The sequence below is a fragment of the Callithrix jacchus genome, chromosome 15, assembly GCF_049354715.1.
Source record: "Callithrix jacchus isolate 240 chromosome 15, calJac240_pri, whole genome shotgun sequence".
NCBI classification, from domain to species: domain Eukaryota; kingdom Metazoa; phylum Chordata; class Mammalia; order Primates; family Cebidae; genus Callithrix; species Callithrix jacchus.
The window spans coordinates 99,134,206-99,147,643 of NC_133516.1; the positions used below are offsets into that span (position 1 = coordinate 99,134,206).

Consider the following 13,438-nt stretch of genomic DNA (forward strand, 5'->3'; position numbering starts at 1 on the left):
TTAGGAAGCCCAAGGCAAAACCTGGACTTCCATGGCATTCTTTAAAACTTTGGAATTGTGAATTATTTCCCCTGATGGAGCAACACTGAGAGAGAGAAAACATAGTATACAAGAGAAGAATAGAGGGGTGAAGATGTTCAAATTATACAGAAAGGAAAGTATCCAAAAATACGGTGAAATATTTTGAAAGGGACACAAAGATTACTGGGTATCCTTTGAATGGAGTGCTGGGAAATGTCTAACAGACCTTTTGGAATTATCTGACTCTGCAGAAGCCTGTGCCTTTCACTGACTTTGACAGGGCTATCTTGGAGTTTCATAAGTTGTAGAAAACTGATGGTAATTCAAATGGATTGGTGTCCACAGAGATAAAAATAAATCTTGTTTCTGCAATTGATTTCTACCTGGTGGAAGAGAAGATTCCAAAAGACTACATTTTACTGCCCTGAGGACACTGACCAATTCTGCATTTATTAGCAAATTCATTTAGGCATTCTTGATTGCCTATAAATGTGTCTGTTTTTCCAATTTTCTTTTAAAAGGGTTTTGCCTTCTTGCTGGTTTGCTTGTTAATTAATGAGTGAAATAAAATCTTTGACACATGTTCATTTTATACTTGTATGAATCATGGTTTGACTTTTCAAAATTATTCTTTAAAAAAAAGAGGTACGAATGAGGAACTCAGTCATCCCATGAAACTTTTAAAGGTTTTAATTAAGTAAGAAGCAGCTGGCAAACACTCCACAAGTTCATAATGTCTGTTTAGAGAACAAATTTTCAGAGAAATACAGAAAGCAATAATTGTACTGCATTATGAGTTATTAATAAAAACATTTTATAGCTGAAGCGATTTAAGTCGAATAAACGCTATTAGTAAAAATAAAAGTAAAATTGACCTGGATAAACCACAATTTGAATAACTTTTGCACTAGTAATTAATAAATAAGGGCAGGCCAAAAATATCACTCCAGCTATTAACTATAACTTCAATCTCTATAATAAAGATGCATTAAAAAACTATTAAGTAGTCAAATTGTCTGATTTGGGTTTTTTTTTTCCTTTTGCCTACTGCCTTCTCATAAAACAGCAAAGTGAAGAAACGATTTAAAATGTAGCGAGCAAATAAAGAAACACAGAAAATTAACATAAATGTGAAAACTCTGAATAAACAAGATATGCTTATAGCAGTCTCAATCAGATAGCAGTAGATAAATGTAACCAAGAGTAATGCCAGAGTGACAGATAAATTAGCAAATAAAATGGGAAAGTGATTTTATACCAAATGCCAAAAGTAATGGACTTGAAACCTTCATTGGAACTGTACAAGTATTGGTGAATATAGACCATCAGCCCACACCGTCTCAAATCACAATCTAGAAGACAGCTTTGTAGTGGCAGAGAACACTCAATCCATGGTGCTCACACCACGCAAGTTCAGGTTAGAAATTTTACAAATGCAACAAACATTTGTTGAGAATTACCTGATATGAAATATTATGATAGGATGTGGAAATACAGCAATGAAAAAAATATAGAAATTATCTTCTATGAACTTACAATTCTCATAAGGGTATGATAAGTACTGTATATAATACAAAGTTACAAGTGTTATCTTTTCTGTATGGACAACGTCCTTATGGATGGGCAGAAGAGTAATCAGTCTTACAGATTTCCAACAAAATTTGTGTGGCTACTAGGGAAAAACAGAAGAATGCCATGGTCTGAGCTCCTCTGGGCCTTCAATCTTTATCAGGTTTCTTGTAAATGTTCTCTCCTTTATAACAACTCTCATATCATTCCCTTTTGCCCTTTATCCCACATTCTCCAACAGAACTCTCTCCCTATTTCTTAAAACAAACTGAATCCTTCAGAGGAAGACCCTGAAGCTTCCCATACTCCTTCCCTACAACTTACCTGCAACCCCAACTACCCACACCTTTTTTTTTCTGCCTCATTTTCATAAATGAAGCTCATCAGCTGAGAGCTACCTTCCATTTCTGCCTCCATACCCATCAATCTCAAGGACTTTCCCTAGTTGATTATCAGCTTCCCACATCCCTCATTCCATTTACAAGGTGTTTTTCTTTTAATTTTTGTCTTTAAAACTTGCTTGAATATTCACCAACTTAAAAAAAAAAGTTTATCATACTTGTTTCTCTCTTCCCTCGCATCCCAAATTAACAATCTATGTGTGTTTCCTCACTTCCAATTCACTTCTTAAATCTGTTACCTGGCCTCCGCCTCTTCACCCCTATTTCTTTACTACTACAGCTCTTGCCAAAGTCACCCCTTTGTGAAAAATCAAATATGCCTTGTTCATTTTCTGTCTTGACTTTTCCACAGTTCTTGAGCCAGTGGGCAGTTTCTTTCTTGCTCTTCTCTCTTGGCCTTCATGGTATCTCCTGATTATAAACTTCCTCCTGCTTTGTCCACCCCATCCTAGTTTGCTTTCTTTGTTGAAATCTATTCCTTGACTCATACTGTTAGTGTTCCTAAGGGCTTCAGATTCAGCACCCTCTGCCCTCTAGTATTTTCCTTGACTCTCATGGTTTTCTTCACCTGCAAACTTTTTTAAACAACTTAATCATGCACTGCATTTCTTCTAAACTACAGAGGCTGGACAGCCAACTGTTTGCTGTGCACTTCCACTTGGATGTAATACACTTACTTCAAAGTCAGCGTGTCCCAAAACTTACGTACCTCCCCTTCTTACCCTCAGCCTAAATCACTTTGCTAAAGTATTTTCTATCTTCTATCAGTGGATCTAAGAATCACGTTAGATAACCCCCCTCTCCTTAGCCTTGGAGAATTCTTGGTAGGTCAACCTAATTAAGTTCCTAAATCCAATGTCTGTTGAATGAATGAATGAGACAGTCATCCTGTCCATGAACTATGGCCATACTCTCCTAACTAGCTCCCTGCCTCCATCCTCAAGATTTCTCCATCCCGGCCCTGATGTATTTTCTACAGTTCCCAAAATAACTGTTCTAAATGCAAATGTGCACTCCTTTGCCTAAGAAAGATACTTTAACAACACCCTCAACCCTTTTCAGGCTAAATTCTAAGTACGTTAGCATGGAATACAAATGAGGTCTTTCAAGATTCTTTCCAGCCCCACCTCAAGTACTCCCTCATTTCTACACTAAGCACCAATCGTAATGACCTTACTGCAATTCCATGACTATGCAAATGAACTCATCCCCGTGCCTTAGCATATGCTGTTCCTCAAACCTAAACAGCCTCTTAACTACTATACACTACACCCCACTGAGTACATCGGGTTTTTAATAGTTGCGAGCACACATTTTGGGGTCAGACCCGATTTACGACAGCTCGTACACTGCTTAGCTGTATAACCTTGGGCAAGTTACTTATCTCTGCCACTCAGTTTCCTCAACTATAAAATGTGAATAGTGATGGTATATACCTCATAGCGATATTGCTAAGATTTAATAAGATAATGAACTGTTCTTGTCTACCTTTCACATATACAGCAAATGCTCAAGAAATGGCGGCTACAGTTTGCTAACTTCTGCTCTTCCTGCTAAAGCACAGTCGAAATGTTCAATCTTGTTCACCTTCTGTACCATTACTCAATTGTATTCTTCCCCTCCTCATTGTTCCCATGGCCTCATGTTCAAATGTTGTCACTGTACCGACTACTGTATAATTACTATTTTACTTAACTGATCTCTGCAGACTCAGAAAGTAAGACACTGTCTTCATGTGGTATCCTAACAATCTAACACGGGGTCCAGAAAGTAAAATTCAATATATTCCTTGTTTATGTAAGAAGTTTAAAGTATGAATTCCATGGAAAAAAATCTAAAAATCATGTGGGAGAAAATATACTTTCCTTCCATATTTCAAGGAAATATTCACTTCCATATTTCAAGGAAGAATCACTGCTTCTCAATTGTATAGACTTGTTTATGGAATCATGAAGCTGCATATTTTAATGGAAAAATCTCAAGTCACTCACATGACTGGATAGAAAAGTTCCTTAAAAAAAGAATAGGCCGGGCGCGGTGGCTGAAGCCTGTAATCCCAGCACTTTGGGAGGCCGAGGCAGGTGGATCACGAGGTCAAGAGATCGAGACCATCCTGGTCAACATAGTGAAACCCTGTCTCTACTAAAAATACGAAAAATTAGCTGGGCATAGTGGCGCGTGCCTGTAGTCCCAGCTACTCAGGAGGCTGAGGCAGGAGAATTGCCTGAACCCAGGAGGCGGAGGTTGCGGTGAGCCGAGATCGCGCCATTGCACTCCAGCCTAGGTAACAAGAGCGAAACTCAGTCTCAAAAAAAAAAAAAAAAAATCACAAGAATATATCTGTGAATGATCTTCCTAGAGGCTGATGTTTAAACTGGGTCTCAAAGGATGAGTAAGAATGTTATGGGAAAGAAGGGGCTTTCTAAGCAGAGTAACACGTGTACAACCAGATAAAGAAAGGGAAGGACTGAAAGCAGAGAATTATTTAGGTGCGCTCTAGGAAATGAGGTTGGAGAAGATGATTAAGAAAAATTCTAAAGGGTTTCCTTGAATGTCATGCTGAATTTAGACTTGATAACATAAACAATCATAAGCTACTCAGATTTGATTTCATTACAAAAAATAACATTGACAGCAGTGTAAAGGGAGGACTGAGGGCAGGAAGGGAAAAGAGAAAGAGAGACCCACAGAGAGACTATTGCAATAGTAAAGAACAACTGGAGAGAAAACCTAAAACTTACAGCAATCAACAGAGGTCAGACATGGAAGGCAGGAGAGACAAAGAGGGCAACATTAAAATTGTTGACCTAATAGTATGCCTGGCCAGTCAGACAGTAGGTTAATCATAGAGAAAAGAGGCTTCCATATTTGGGGAAAATCTCTCTCAATATTTAATAGTCTGGGTATTAAGGTATCTGCACTAGAATAAAATGGAAATGGCCAGTAGGTTCCAGGACATATCAGTCTGAATTTAAGAAGAAAAGTCAGAACTATAAAGACTTGGGAGTCACCACCAAGAATATGGCTGGGAATTGAAACCATGAGCATGAAAAAGATTGCACAGAGAGTCCTTGCACAGCAAACAGAGCAGGTGGTTTATTATTCTCTAATAAAATCCTGGAAAACACCAACATTTATGGAACAAATAGTCAAAGGGGAATAAACTAAGGAAGCGAGGAAAAGAAGTGATAGAAGCAGGAGAGACAGCAAAAAGTACCATTGCAGACACTAAGGGAGGGTCTTCATATGGACAGAAGAGATGTTATGTGGGCTGAGTAAAAACGGCCTCTGGATGGAAACTGAGAACATCATTTGCAGCAATGTAAATGGCCTGTGAAATCGGATGCACACTATGTTTGAGAAGTAAAAGAGAAAGGAGAAAGAAGATGGCTTTATCAAGCACTTAAAACATATTAAGTGGCAGTGATCCTTTTGCAATAAATTTGGCAGTGTAAGAAAGCAGAGAAGGCAACAACTGAGAGTGTGGAGGCAGGGACGAGGGCAAGGACATTTTGTTTCTTGAGGTTTCTTGTTTTATTGTTTGACGTGGGGTAAAATTTGATCATGTGTGCAAGCTAAGGGAAAGGAGTCAATGGAGATGGAAAGACCTAAGATGCAAGACGGAAGAATTAAGCTGAACGAGCAGGTCTCCAAGATGGTGGAAGTGAAAAAGTAGTAGACAGGCTGTCCTTTCCTTGGAAAGGTGAGTAGGTATTCTTCTGAAGCTGGATAGGGGAAGAGAATGAGATGAAGGTTATCTAAGAGATTATAGATCAGTTTAGTAATGGTGGGAGGGAAGCTGAGGGAGTCCAAACCACACACCACTATTTTTTGCAGTAGAGTAGGAAGTTAATTATCTTCTGGGAAGGCATGTTCAGAAATAGGGTAAGAAGCCTCAGCAGCCTCTAAGGTAAAGCAGCAAAGATCATGAGTAAAGATATGTGCCAGAAAGGAATCCTACCTATTTTTGCCCTTAGAACTAGTGTCTGGATTGAAGAACTGGAGTCTTTAACTAAATTGGGTTATGTACAAAAAGGATGAAGTTAGATCTCTCCTCAATGCAGGCTAAAATAAAGGTCTAGGGTACAGTGGGGTATCCACAAGTTTTATTGAATTCTGCCCCAAAGCAACCCTCCTAATGAATTTAAAAGTGGCCTTATAAGCCTGGAAGAGGCCAACTTAGAATTACAGGGGCAGGGCAGTTTAAAGTCAATAACATCTAGAATTATGGCCTCATTAAGCACCTAAGTACCATCAGGGGATAAAAACAAAATATATCTACTGTCTATACACTACATTTTAAGTCATTAAGAGACATACTGTCTGAAATTTGTCTGTATGTCAAAGAGGGCTTTGCAAAGTACTTGGTGCACAGGATAGGCTCATACTTGCTTAAAATGGAAAAAGTGGTTTTGACAGACATTGAACTTGCCAAACATCTTGCCTTACCTTTTAACCTATAAGTGTAATATATATTCAAATATGCACATTAGTTCTCCTAATCTAAGTCTCAAACCATGAAATTGACCAGATCTTAAGTCTTGCGCACCTGCTTCATGGATTTGGAATGACATATTCAGAGGAGGGTGTAGCTGATTTCTGCTTCAACGCTGTATAACCACAAAGAGGAAAACCCAGGTTCTATTGTCTTAGCCTAGGAATATCAGAATCAAATTTCCTGGGTGCTCTGTATTGTTTATTTTAGTAATAGAATGACTTTAACAAAACCGATTCTACACTATTATTCTTGTTCTTTTTGTCACAGAAGAAATATCTACAGTAGTATACAAAGTGGAAGTAAGTTTATGATAACCCAAGACAATATTATTAAAATCAGACTGAGAGATAAGATATGAAAATAGAAATGTTTATCTTGTATAAAAAGGTAGGACAGCAGAAACCTAAAAGACAGAGAACATGGTTGAAAATTATGTCACAAAAAGAACATTACTGTATTTAGAACAATGCCTATACTAGCTACAGCTGAATTCGTATTATGAAATGCAAATCTAGTTTTGCTAATATGAGTGATTATTGTAGATTCAGAACATGCATCAATTTGGAGGGAAAGTCATCTATTTCTCATCTTTAGAATTTGGCCTTTCAAATCTCCATGAACAACTCAGTGGCAAAGATAAAACATCTGCCAAAACGCAGATGACAGCATGAGCAAGTGTCCTAATGGTAGGCATTTAGTGTAATGCTTTAAAAAACACTGCCTCTAGACTGCTGGGGCGGCCCCATAAATAAGTACTTTTAAATAGGCATTTACTTCCTTAAAATGGCAACTTGTATTTAATTACATATATATTCTTTAAGAGAAAAGAAAATATTTTCATGTAAGCCAAATTACTACTAGACTTAGACAATGAAAAAAAATTTAATCATATGTACTCGATTAAAAAAAAAAACAAAAAACAAAAAACCTCATTTTGAACAAAGACAAATCCAACCACTAAAAAGACAGTTCACAACACCATTATTATTTAAGGTTTTATTTACTAGCTAATGAATACCACTGAAACTGTATGCACTTTTAAACAAAGTATAATTGAACATGAGGTGGGGGCAGAGTGGAAAGCAACATAGTAGTTCATTCCACATCTTGCAGTCCATTAAGGTGTGGTGCAGTTTGCCTGTAATTGCACGAAATTAGTATCTGAGATGACTTATTTTTATCACAAAGGCCAGTAACACTGTAGAGGTTGCCAGGAAAGGTCCCTGATTCCCTGGGCTTAATTAATGAAACTGAAAGCAAAATCAAACTTCGGTACAAATGAATGTACAAATCCATGACTTTCTCACTCATTCTAGATTGTAAAGTCAGTCTCTCAAGCCCCTTGGTGTATAACTACTTGTGTGCTGACACATCTTCCTTCATCATGTCCTTTTGAAGCCACATATTAAACACACACAAAAATATATTTTATGACAAATACTATCACTTCCTGCTTTACAATCCACACTTAACAGAACTCAATTGCATAATGCCTGCATTTTTTTCTTTCAGGTCAATATTAACTAAGTACAATAAAATACTCTAAATTCTGAATAATATGAATACAGGGATTTGAATACATTAAAATTGTGTGTAAACAAGGGCTAGTTAATAATATTAACTACATCTAAAGAAGGCCTGACAAATCCTCTTCCTCAGAGAACCATTCCAACAGTTCTGAGCTACTTGATTTAAATCTAATCTGCCTGTTTTAAAAACGGCATATGGTTTATATTTTCTGCTATTTTGGCCAGTTTGAATGAGTGCCATTGTATCACTTCATATCTGGTTTAATATGAAGGCGTTCTGAAATTAGGGTGCGATTATACAACACGTCTCTGAAAGCAGTATTATTTTAGCTATAATGACCGTGAAGGCAGCAAGCATACTAAACGTATGACAGGAAACACTATCTAACATCAGCATTTAGATAACGGAGATCGTGATTCACAGCCCCAGCATCCAGGATGCTTGGGGAGGGAGGAAAGTGCTAAGCAGAGACTTACGGGTATCCTGGAAATAGCCTTTAGGAACTGCACACTGAGGCTAATAGTCAGTTTAAAATGGAATTAATTTGGCATTCTAGGATAAATGTAACAATTGTTGTTACTGGTACTCAAGCTCAATTCTGAATCTTACAAAAGTTCACAAAAGGCTCTACAGATGTGAAGTGTGATAGGCACCGAAGAGCTACGGATGTTTCTATTCCTTGCTGTTTTTACAGTCGAAGCACACGTTTTACAAAAGCGAAATGGATTCCAAAAGCTTGGGGGTGGCGGGGGGTGGGGTGGGGGAGGCAGGAGGTTCTTTGGCGTCGGAAGACACCAAATCCCATTCTGTGGCACATGTTTTGACTGGAGGCTACTGTCTTCCTATTTCAGGAGAAATCCAGATTACTTTTAAACGGTTCCCCCAAATAAAGTGGGAAAAACTTCAACGTACAATTTGGAATGTGTGAAAGTGGCTGATGGGGCGTGGGGGGTCACGAGAAAGGAAGAGTTTCCAGGAAGCTTATTTTTAGGATTAAGAACGAAAGCAAAAATTACACGGCCGGAAGATTCTCCTGATTGCCGAGTTGAAAATGAAACTTAATTGTGTCCTTTACATCCTCTTCGCTCCTGTGTTCATGTGGGAGGCAAACAGCAGCAAGCCCTTCTCGCCGACTTCGCCAAAATGCGCACTTGCATCGCAAGAGGCCCGAGCCCTCCCACTCTCCCTCCCTCAACCCCAAACGCGTCTAAGCACAGAGGAGGGAGAGGGGTGCGAACGAAGGGGGTCCCTGGCAGGTGCAGCCCCTCGCCTGCGATCGCGCCCTTTCTTTCTAGTTCATTTCTGGAGTCGTCCTCTGCGTGTGCGTTTGGAGATGGAGAAGCGGGTGGAGGAGACGAGCCCCGCCGTCGCCCAGGGGGGAGAAGACGACCGGGGAAAGGAAGGGAGGAAGAAAGGCGGCGGCCGATTCCCCGCGGGGCCCTCCCGCGTCCGCACCCCGGGCGCTCAGGCCCGAGCGTTCTGCGCCCCGGCCACCCTCTTGAGGGCGCAGCCCACACGCCCGCGGGGGCGAAGCGACAGCAGCCGCAGGGCTGGGAACGAGGAGCCACTCACCGCAGCACGCCGAGCCCAGCAACAGCGCCGCCACCAGGGGCCACATCTCCCCGCCCGCCGCGGGGTCGCCGCCGCCGCCGCCGCAGGTGTCTGGAGCCGCCGCCGCCGCCGCCGTTACAGGCAGGACCAACCGCCGCCGCCCGTCACAGGCAGGACCCGCTGCCCAGGCTGCCCGGCCGCGCGCACGCTCGCTCCCGCCGCTCCCCTCCCGCTCCCCCGCCCGCCCGCTCCCCCGCCCGCGCACGCGCACTCGGCCCCGCCCCGCAACCGCGGCTGTTGACGCCGTGCCCCCCCACCCCCCGCCCCAGTCGCGGGCTTCAGTCCCGGCGCCCGCCCGCTCCGCGGAGGCCGAATGCCCGCTCCCGGGCGGTGGCACGCGCGGCGCTTCCCGGTCTCGTCCCGTCGCGCCCGCCCGCCCCTGGGGCCGCGCCCGTCCGCCGCCGGAGGCTGAGCGCCGTGTTCCCACGCTCGCCCGGGACCCCGCCGCGGCCGCCCCTCCCCGCAGCTCCGTTCCTGCCTCTCGCGCGGGGTCCTCTCGCTCTACTTTTGCCCTCTTTGCTTTCACTCCCGCCCTCCCGCTGCAGGGGCCCCGCCCCGGACCCCGGGTCTGGCTGCGCGCGTAGACCCTGACGCCTTCTGGGCTTTCACCTGCGCCCATTTCCCCCAAGCGCCGCCGTCCGGCAGCGAAGCGCACCCCGCGTGGGGGCGTCTCGCCGCTTCCTCCGTGGTCCCTGAGTCCGAGGCCGCCACGCCCAGGGCTGGGCGGTGTCCGGGTCCCTGCCCGCAGGGAGCTTCCACTTGCCCCTCGCGAGTTCGGTATTCTGCTCGCCCACTGGCTCTGCTGCTTCCTTTGCGGTTCTCTTGGTCTTTCTCACTTGGCTCTTCAGTGTTTTCATCCTGGATCAGGGTTAATCAAACAAGTTTCATTCCCGGTGGGAAACACTGTTACCTGGGAACACCGCCACGGCCGGGACTGGCGAGCGTTGTGGCAAACAGGCATTGGCAGCGTGTCCAACACGTCCCCACCAGCAAGGTCGCCGAGCTTGGTTGGTGACTGCCCCATGTAAGGCCCTCGGTTTAACAGGCTTGAACAATGGGGTACAAATGTGGCCGCAAGCCACGATAGGGACAAGCCTTTTGAATTTATCGCTGAATCAGAGGCCACGGCATTCATCCTGATGCAAAAGTCCTTTTAAAGATACTTTGAACAGTTACCCTTTGATGTACTCTCCTATCAAAAAGTCAGGCTCTGCTGGCTGCTGTAATGGGGTGCACATCCTGTCCACCCCCTTGACTGTTTTCCTCCTACGTGCTGGGAAAGAAAGCAGTTTCCCACCACAGTACCCTACTTCTGCAAATCCTCTACACAGTGCGGCTCCTCCCAAGCACCCCATTGCCACAGAAATAAAACCCAGCATATGAAAGTGGCACTGTCTATGACACTCTGTACCAGGGTACTGTATACTATCGCGCTTCTTCCTGTAATTGTTTGTGTGTGTGTGTGAACCTCTTCCCCACAGCAGTATCAATTCTTTTAAATCCGAGAGCGTTTTAAGTATTCCCTCCTTCAAGACTTTCCATTGAGCTCGGCAAACAGAAGGGGTTTAATAAATGTGTTGATGCGACTTGAGGCAAGCATTGCTTTAGTGAAATTTGATTGCGTTTTTAATGATTAAAAAATAAAGAAAAACAATTGTCTGGCAGACATCTCACTAAAACAATGGTTAATAATTATGGTGGTAATGATTTGAATGGCAGCCTTGACACCCTGAGGCAACCAAAGGGACTCATCGATTCTCCTCCAACTGCTGCTTATGTGGATACAAAAGAATCATCCACCAGACTTTGAGCATTAGGGACATTGTGTATCACAGAGCAGCTGGTTGGCTAAATAAGGCTGTCAGCTGTCCCTGATACCAACCAACCCCCCTGAAGCTGAAGAGTGACTAGAAAGGACTGTCCCCAACCTTCAGAGGTAGAAATCGGGTGATGTTCTGTTTTACACTGGGAGCTACTGAGCTATATGCTTAATGTCTTTTTGTGCAGAAAATAGAATGCGAGGCCACCTGGGTGACCACTGCTGCTCCCGGGAATCTAGCTGGGCTATGTTTTGTGGTGGGTCAAGAGGAGGCCTATCCCAGGAGAGACATTCCAAAGCAGCCTGCCTAGATTTGATTACCTGCTCTCTGAGATAACTTAAGCCCTTTCAGTATTTAATCATTTAGAAGGTTTCCCTTTTAACTTTTCCAAGCATTTTAATTTGGATGTGGAGCTCACCTTATCTTATGTAAGGAGTTTCTTGGGTGGAGAGGGAGGGGATAATACATATCAGAATGTTTTGAACAGAGGAAATGCACATTCGATATATCACCTAGGTTAATCTTCATAACAACCTCAGAAAGGGTAAAGGTTATGGTCTCCCTCTTTGAGGTGAGTAAACAAAGGGAAAGAGGCATGGTAAGCACTCTGCCCAGAGTTACATGTGACACTGCTCTCTCTTTTGTTTGTCTCTCTCCCTTTTTCTCATTTTCATCCTCTTTTCTTCGTACCCCATAATATCAAAGTTGTTATAGTTTCCCCTTTACAGATAAGTAAACTTAACAAAAATCACTCTTGTCACCTTTATAGATAAGAAAAGTGAGGCTTGGTCACAAGCTCAGGGAGAGGCTGTGGTCTGACTGAAGTCTCCCTAACTCCAATACCAGTGACAAAATTTACAAACTTCCTCTCTCAATGCATAAAAAAGTTTCCCTTTCCCTCACCTCTGTCTGAATATTACATCTGCTTTTATCTTCCTCCCCACACAACATCAAGATCCTACTACATAGTGGGTATTGATGTGATAATATCTTTAAAAGTTTATGTAGATACAATTGTATCCTTATTGTAACTTTTCATTCAGCAAATACTGTTTTGCCCCATGGTGGTGGGTCAAGCAGAGGCATGAGACAGTGCTGTCTTCTGGTGCCCCTGGCGCTTGTCTTAGAAGTCTTTGTGGCTGCCTACTCATGGTCTGTGCTTTGTGTAGGGCCAGATGCATCTTCCACAGTAGGGAACCTAACAGCAAAGGATCCCACAGTAAACCAAGGCCCAGGATGATGTCAGTGTAAGTTAAGTGTCCTTTGTGTTTTAGTCTTATTTTGGTGTGCATATCATTTACTGTATTTTATTGAAGTTGTCTGTTATTTAGCTGTCTTCCTGGTCAGTAATAACTCCTTCCTAGAGACTGTAAGCTCAATGAGGGGAGGGACCATATGAGTCTTCTTTACTGCTGGCCCCTTTGCCTAGTGCATAGTAGGTACTCAAAAAATGGTTGTTAAAAGAATAAACAGAAGGAGTGAATAAATAAGTGGCTGAATGAGTAAATAAACCTCTCAGGGTCAGGAACCATGTCTTCCATCAGCGTCTGGCAAAGCAGCCAGCATAAAAGGGTGTTGTGTAAGCATATGTGAATGAAACTGTTGAACTAACCTTGGAGTTGATCTGATATATTAGAGGTTCTTAGCATCATTAAGTTCCTATTTTTGGCTTATCAGTCATTGGCTGGTTGTAGTTTCTGAGTATTATCTCTTTCGTCTTAGTGTCTCTGAATATGTGCTTTTATTGAAATTAAGATTCTTTAGTTGTTAATACTTCTGGCCAATGGAATGCAAGCTCACATCTGTTGCGTGGCCAGGCAACACTGGCAACACTGCATTATTCCAAGCCTGGGCCATTCTGCTCTCAGGCTTTTGTGCTTCACGCTGTTTGCTCTGCTTCTCATAATTCTCCCTTATGTTTTCTTCTTTGCTCCTCAACTCAAAGAATTCCAACTCATCTTTCAAGGCCAAGATGAGACATCATTTCC

The 13,438-nt window shown here is 42.7% G+C and overlaps 1 protein-coding gene across 6 annotated transcripts in view; it reads right to left on the bottom strand.

The window, feature by feature from the left end:
• Nucleotides 1–10,425, bottom strand: part of CD47 (CD47 molecule) — a 49,920-nt gene extending 39,495 nt beyond the window's left edge. For all 6 annotated transcript variants that reach the window (XR_013527721.1, XR_013527722.1, XM_017965268.4 and 3 more), the window contains exon 1: nt 9,592–10,425. Coding sequence is in view for 4 of the 6 variants with exons in the window: in XM_017965268.4 (XP_017820757.2) it covers nt 9,592–10,249 (658 nt within the window). In the remaining 2 variants the exon portion in view is untranslated. The remainder of the gene's footprint in view (nt 1–9,591) is intronic.
• Between the last annotated feature and the right edge of the window lie 3,013 nt (nt 10,426–13,438).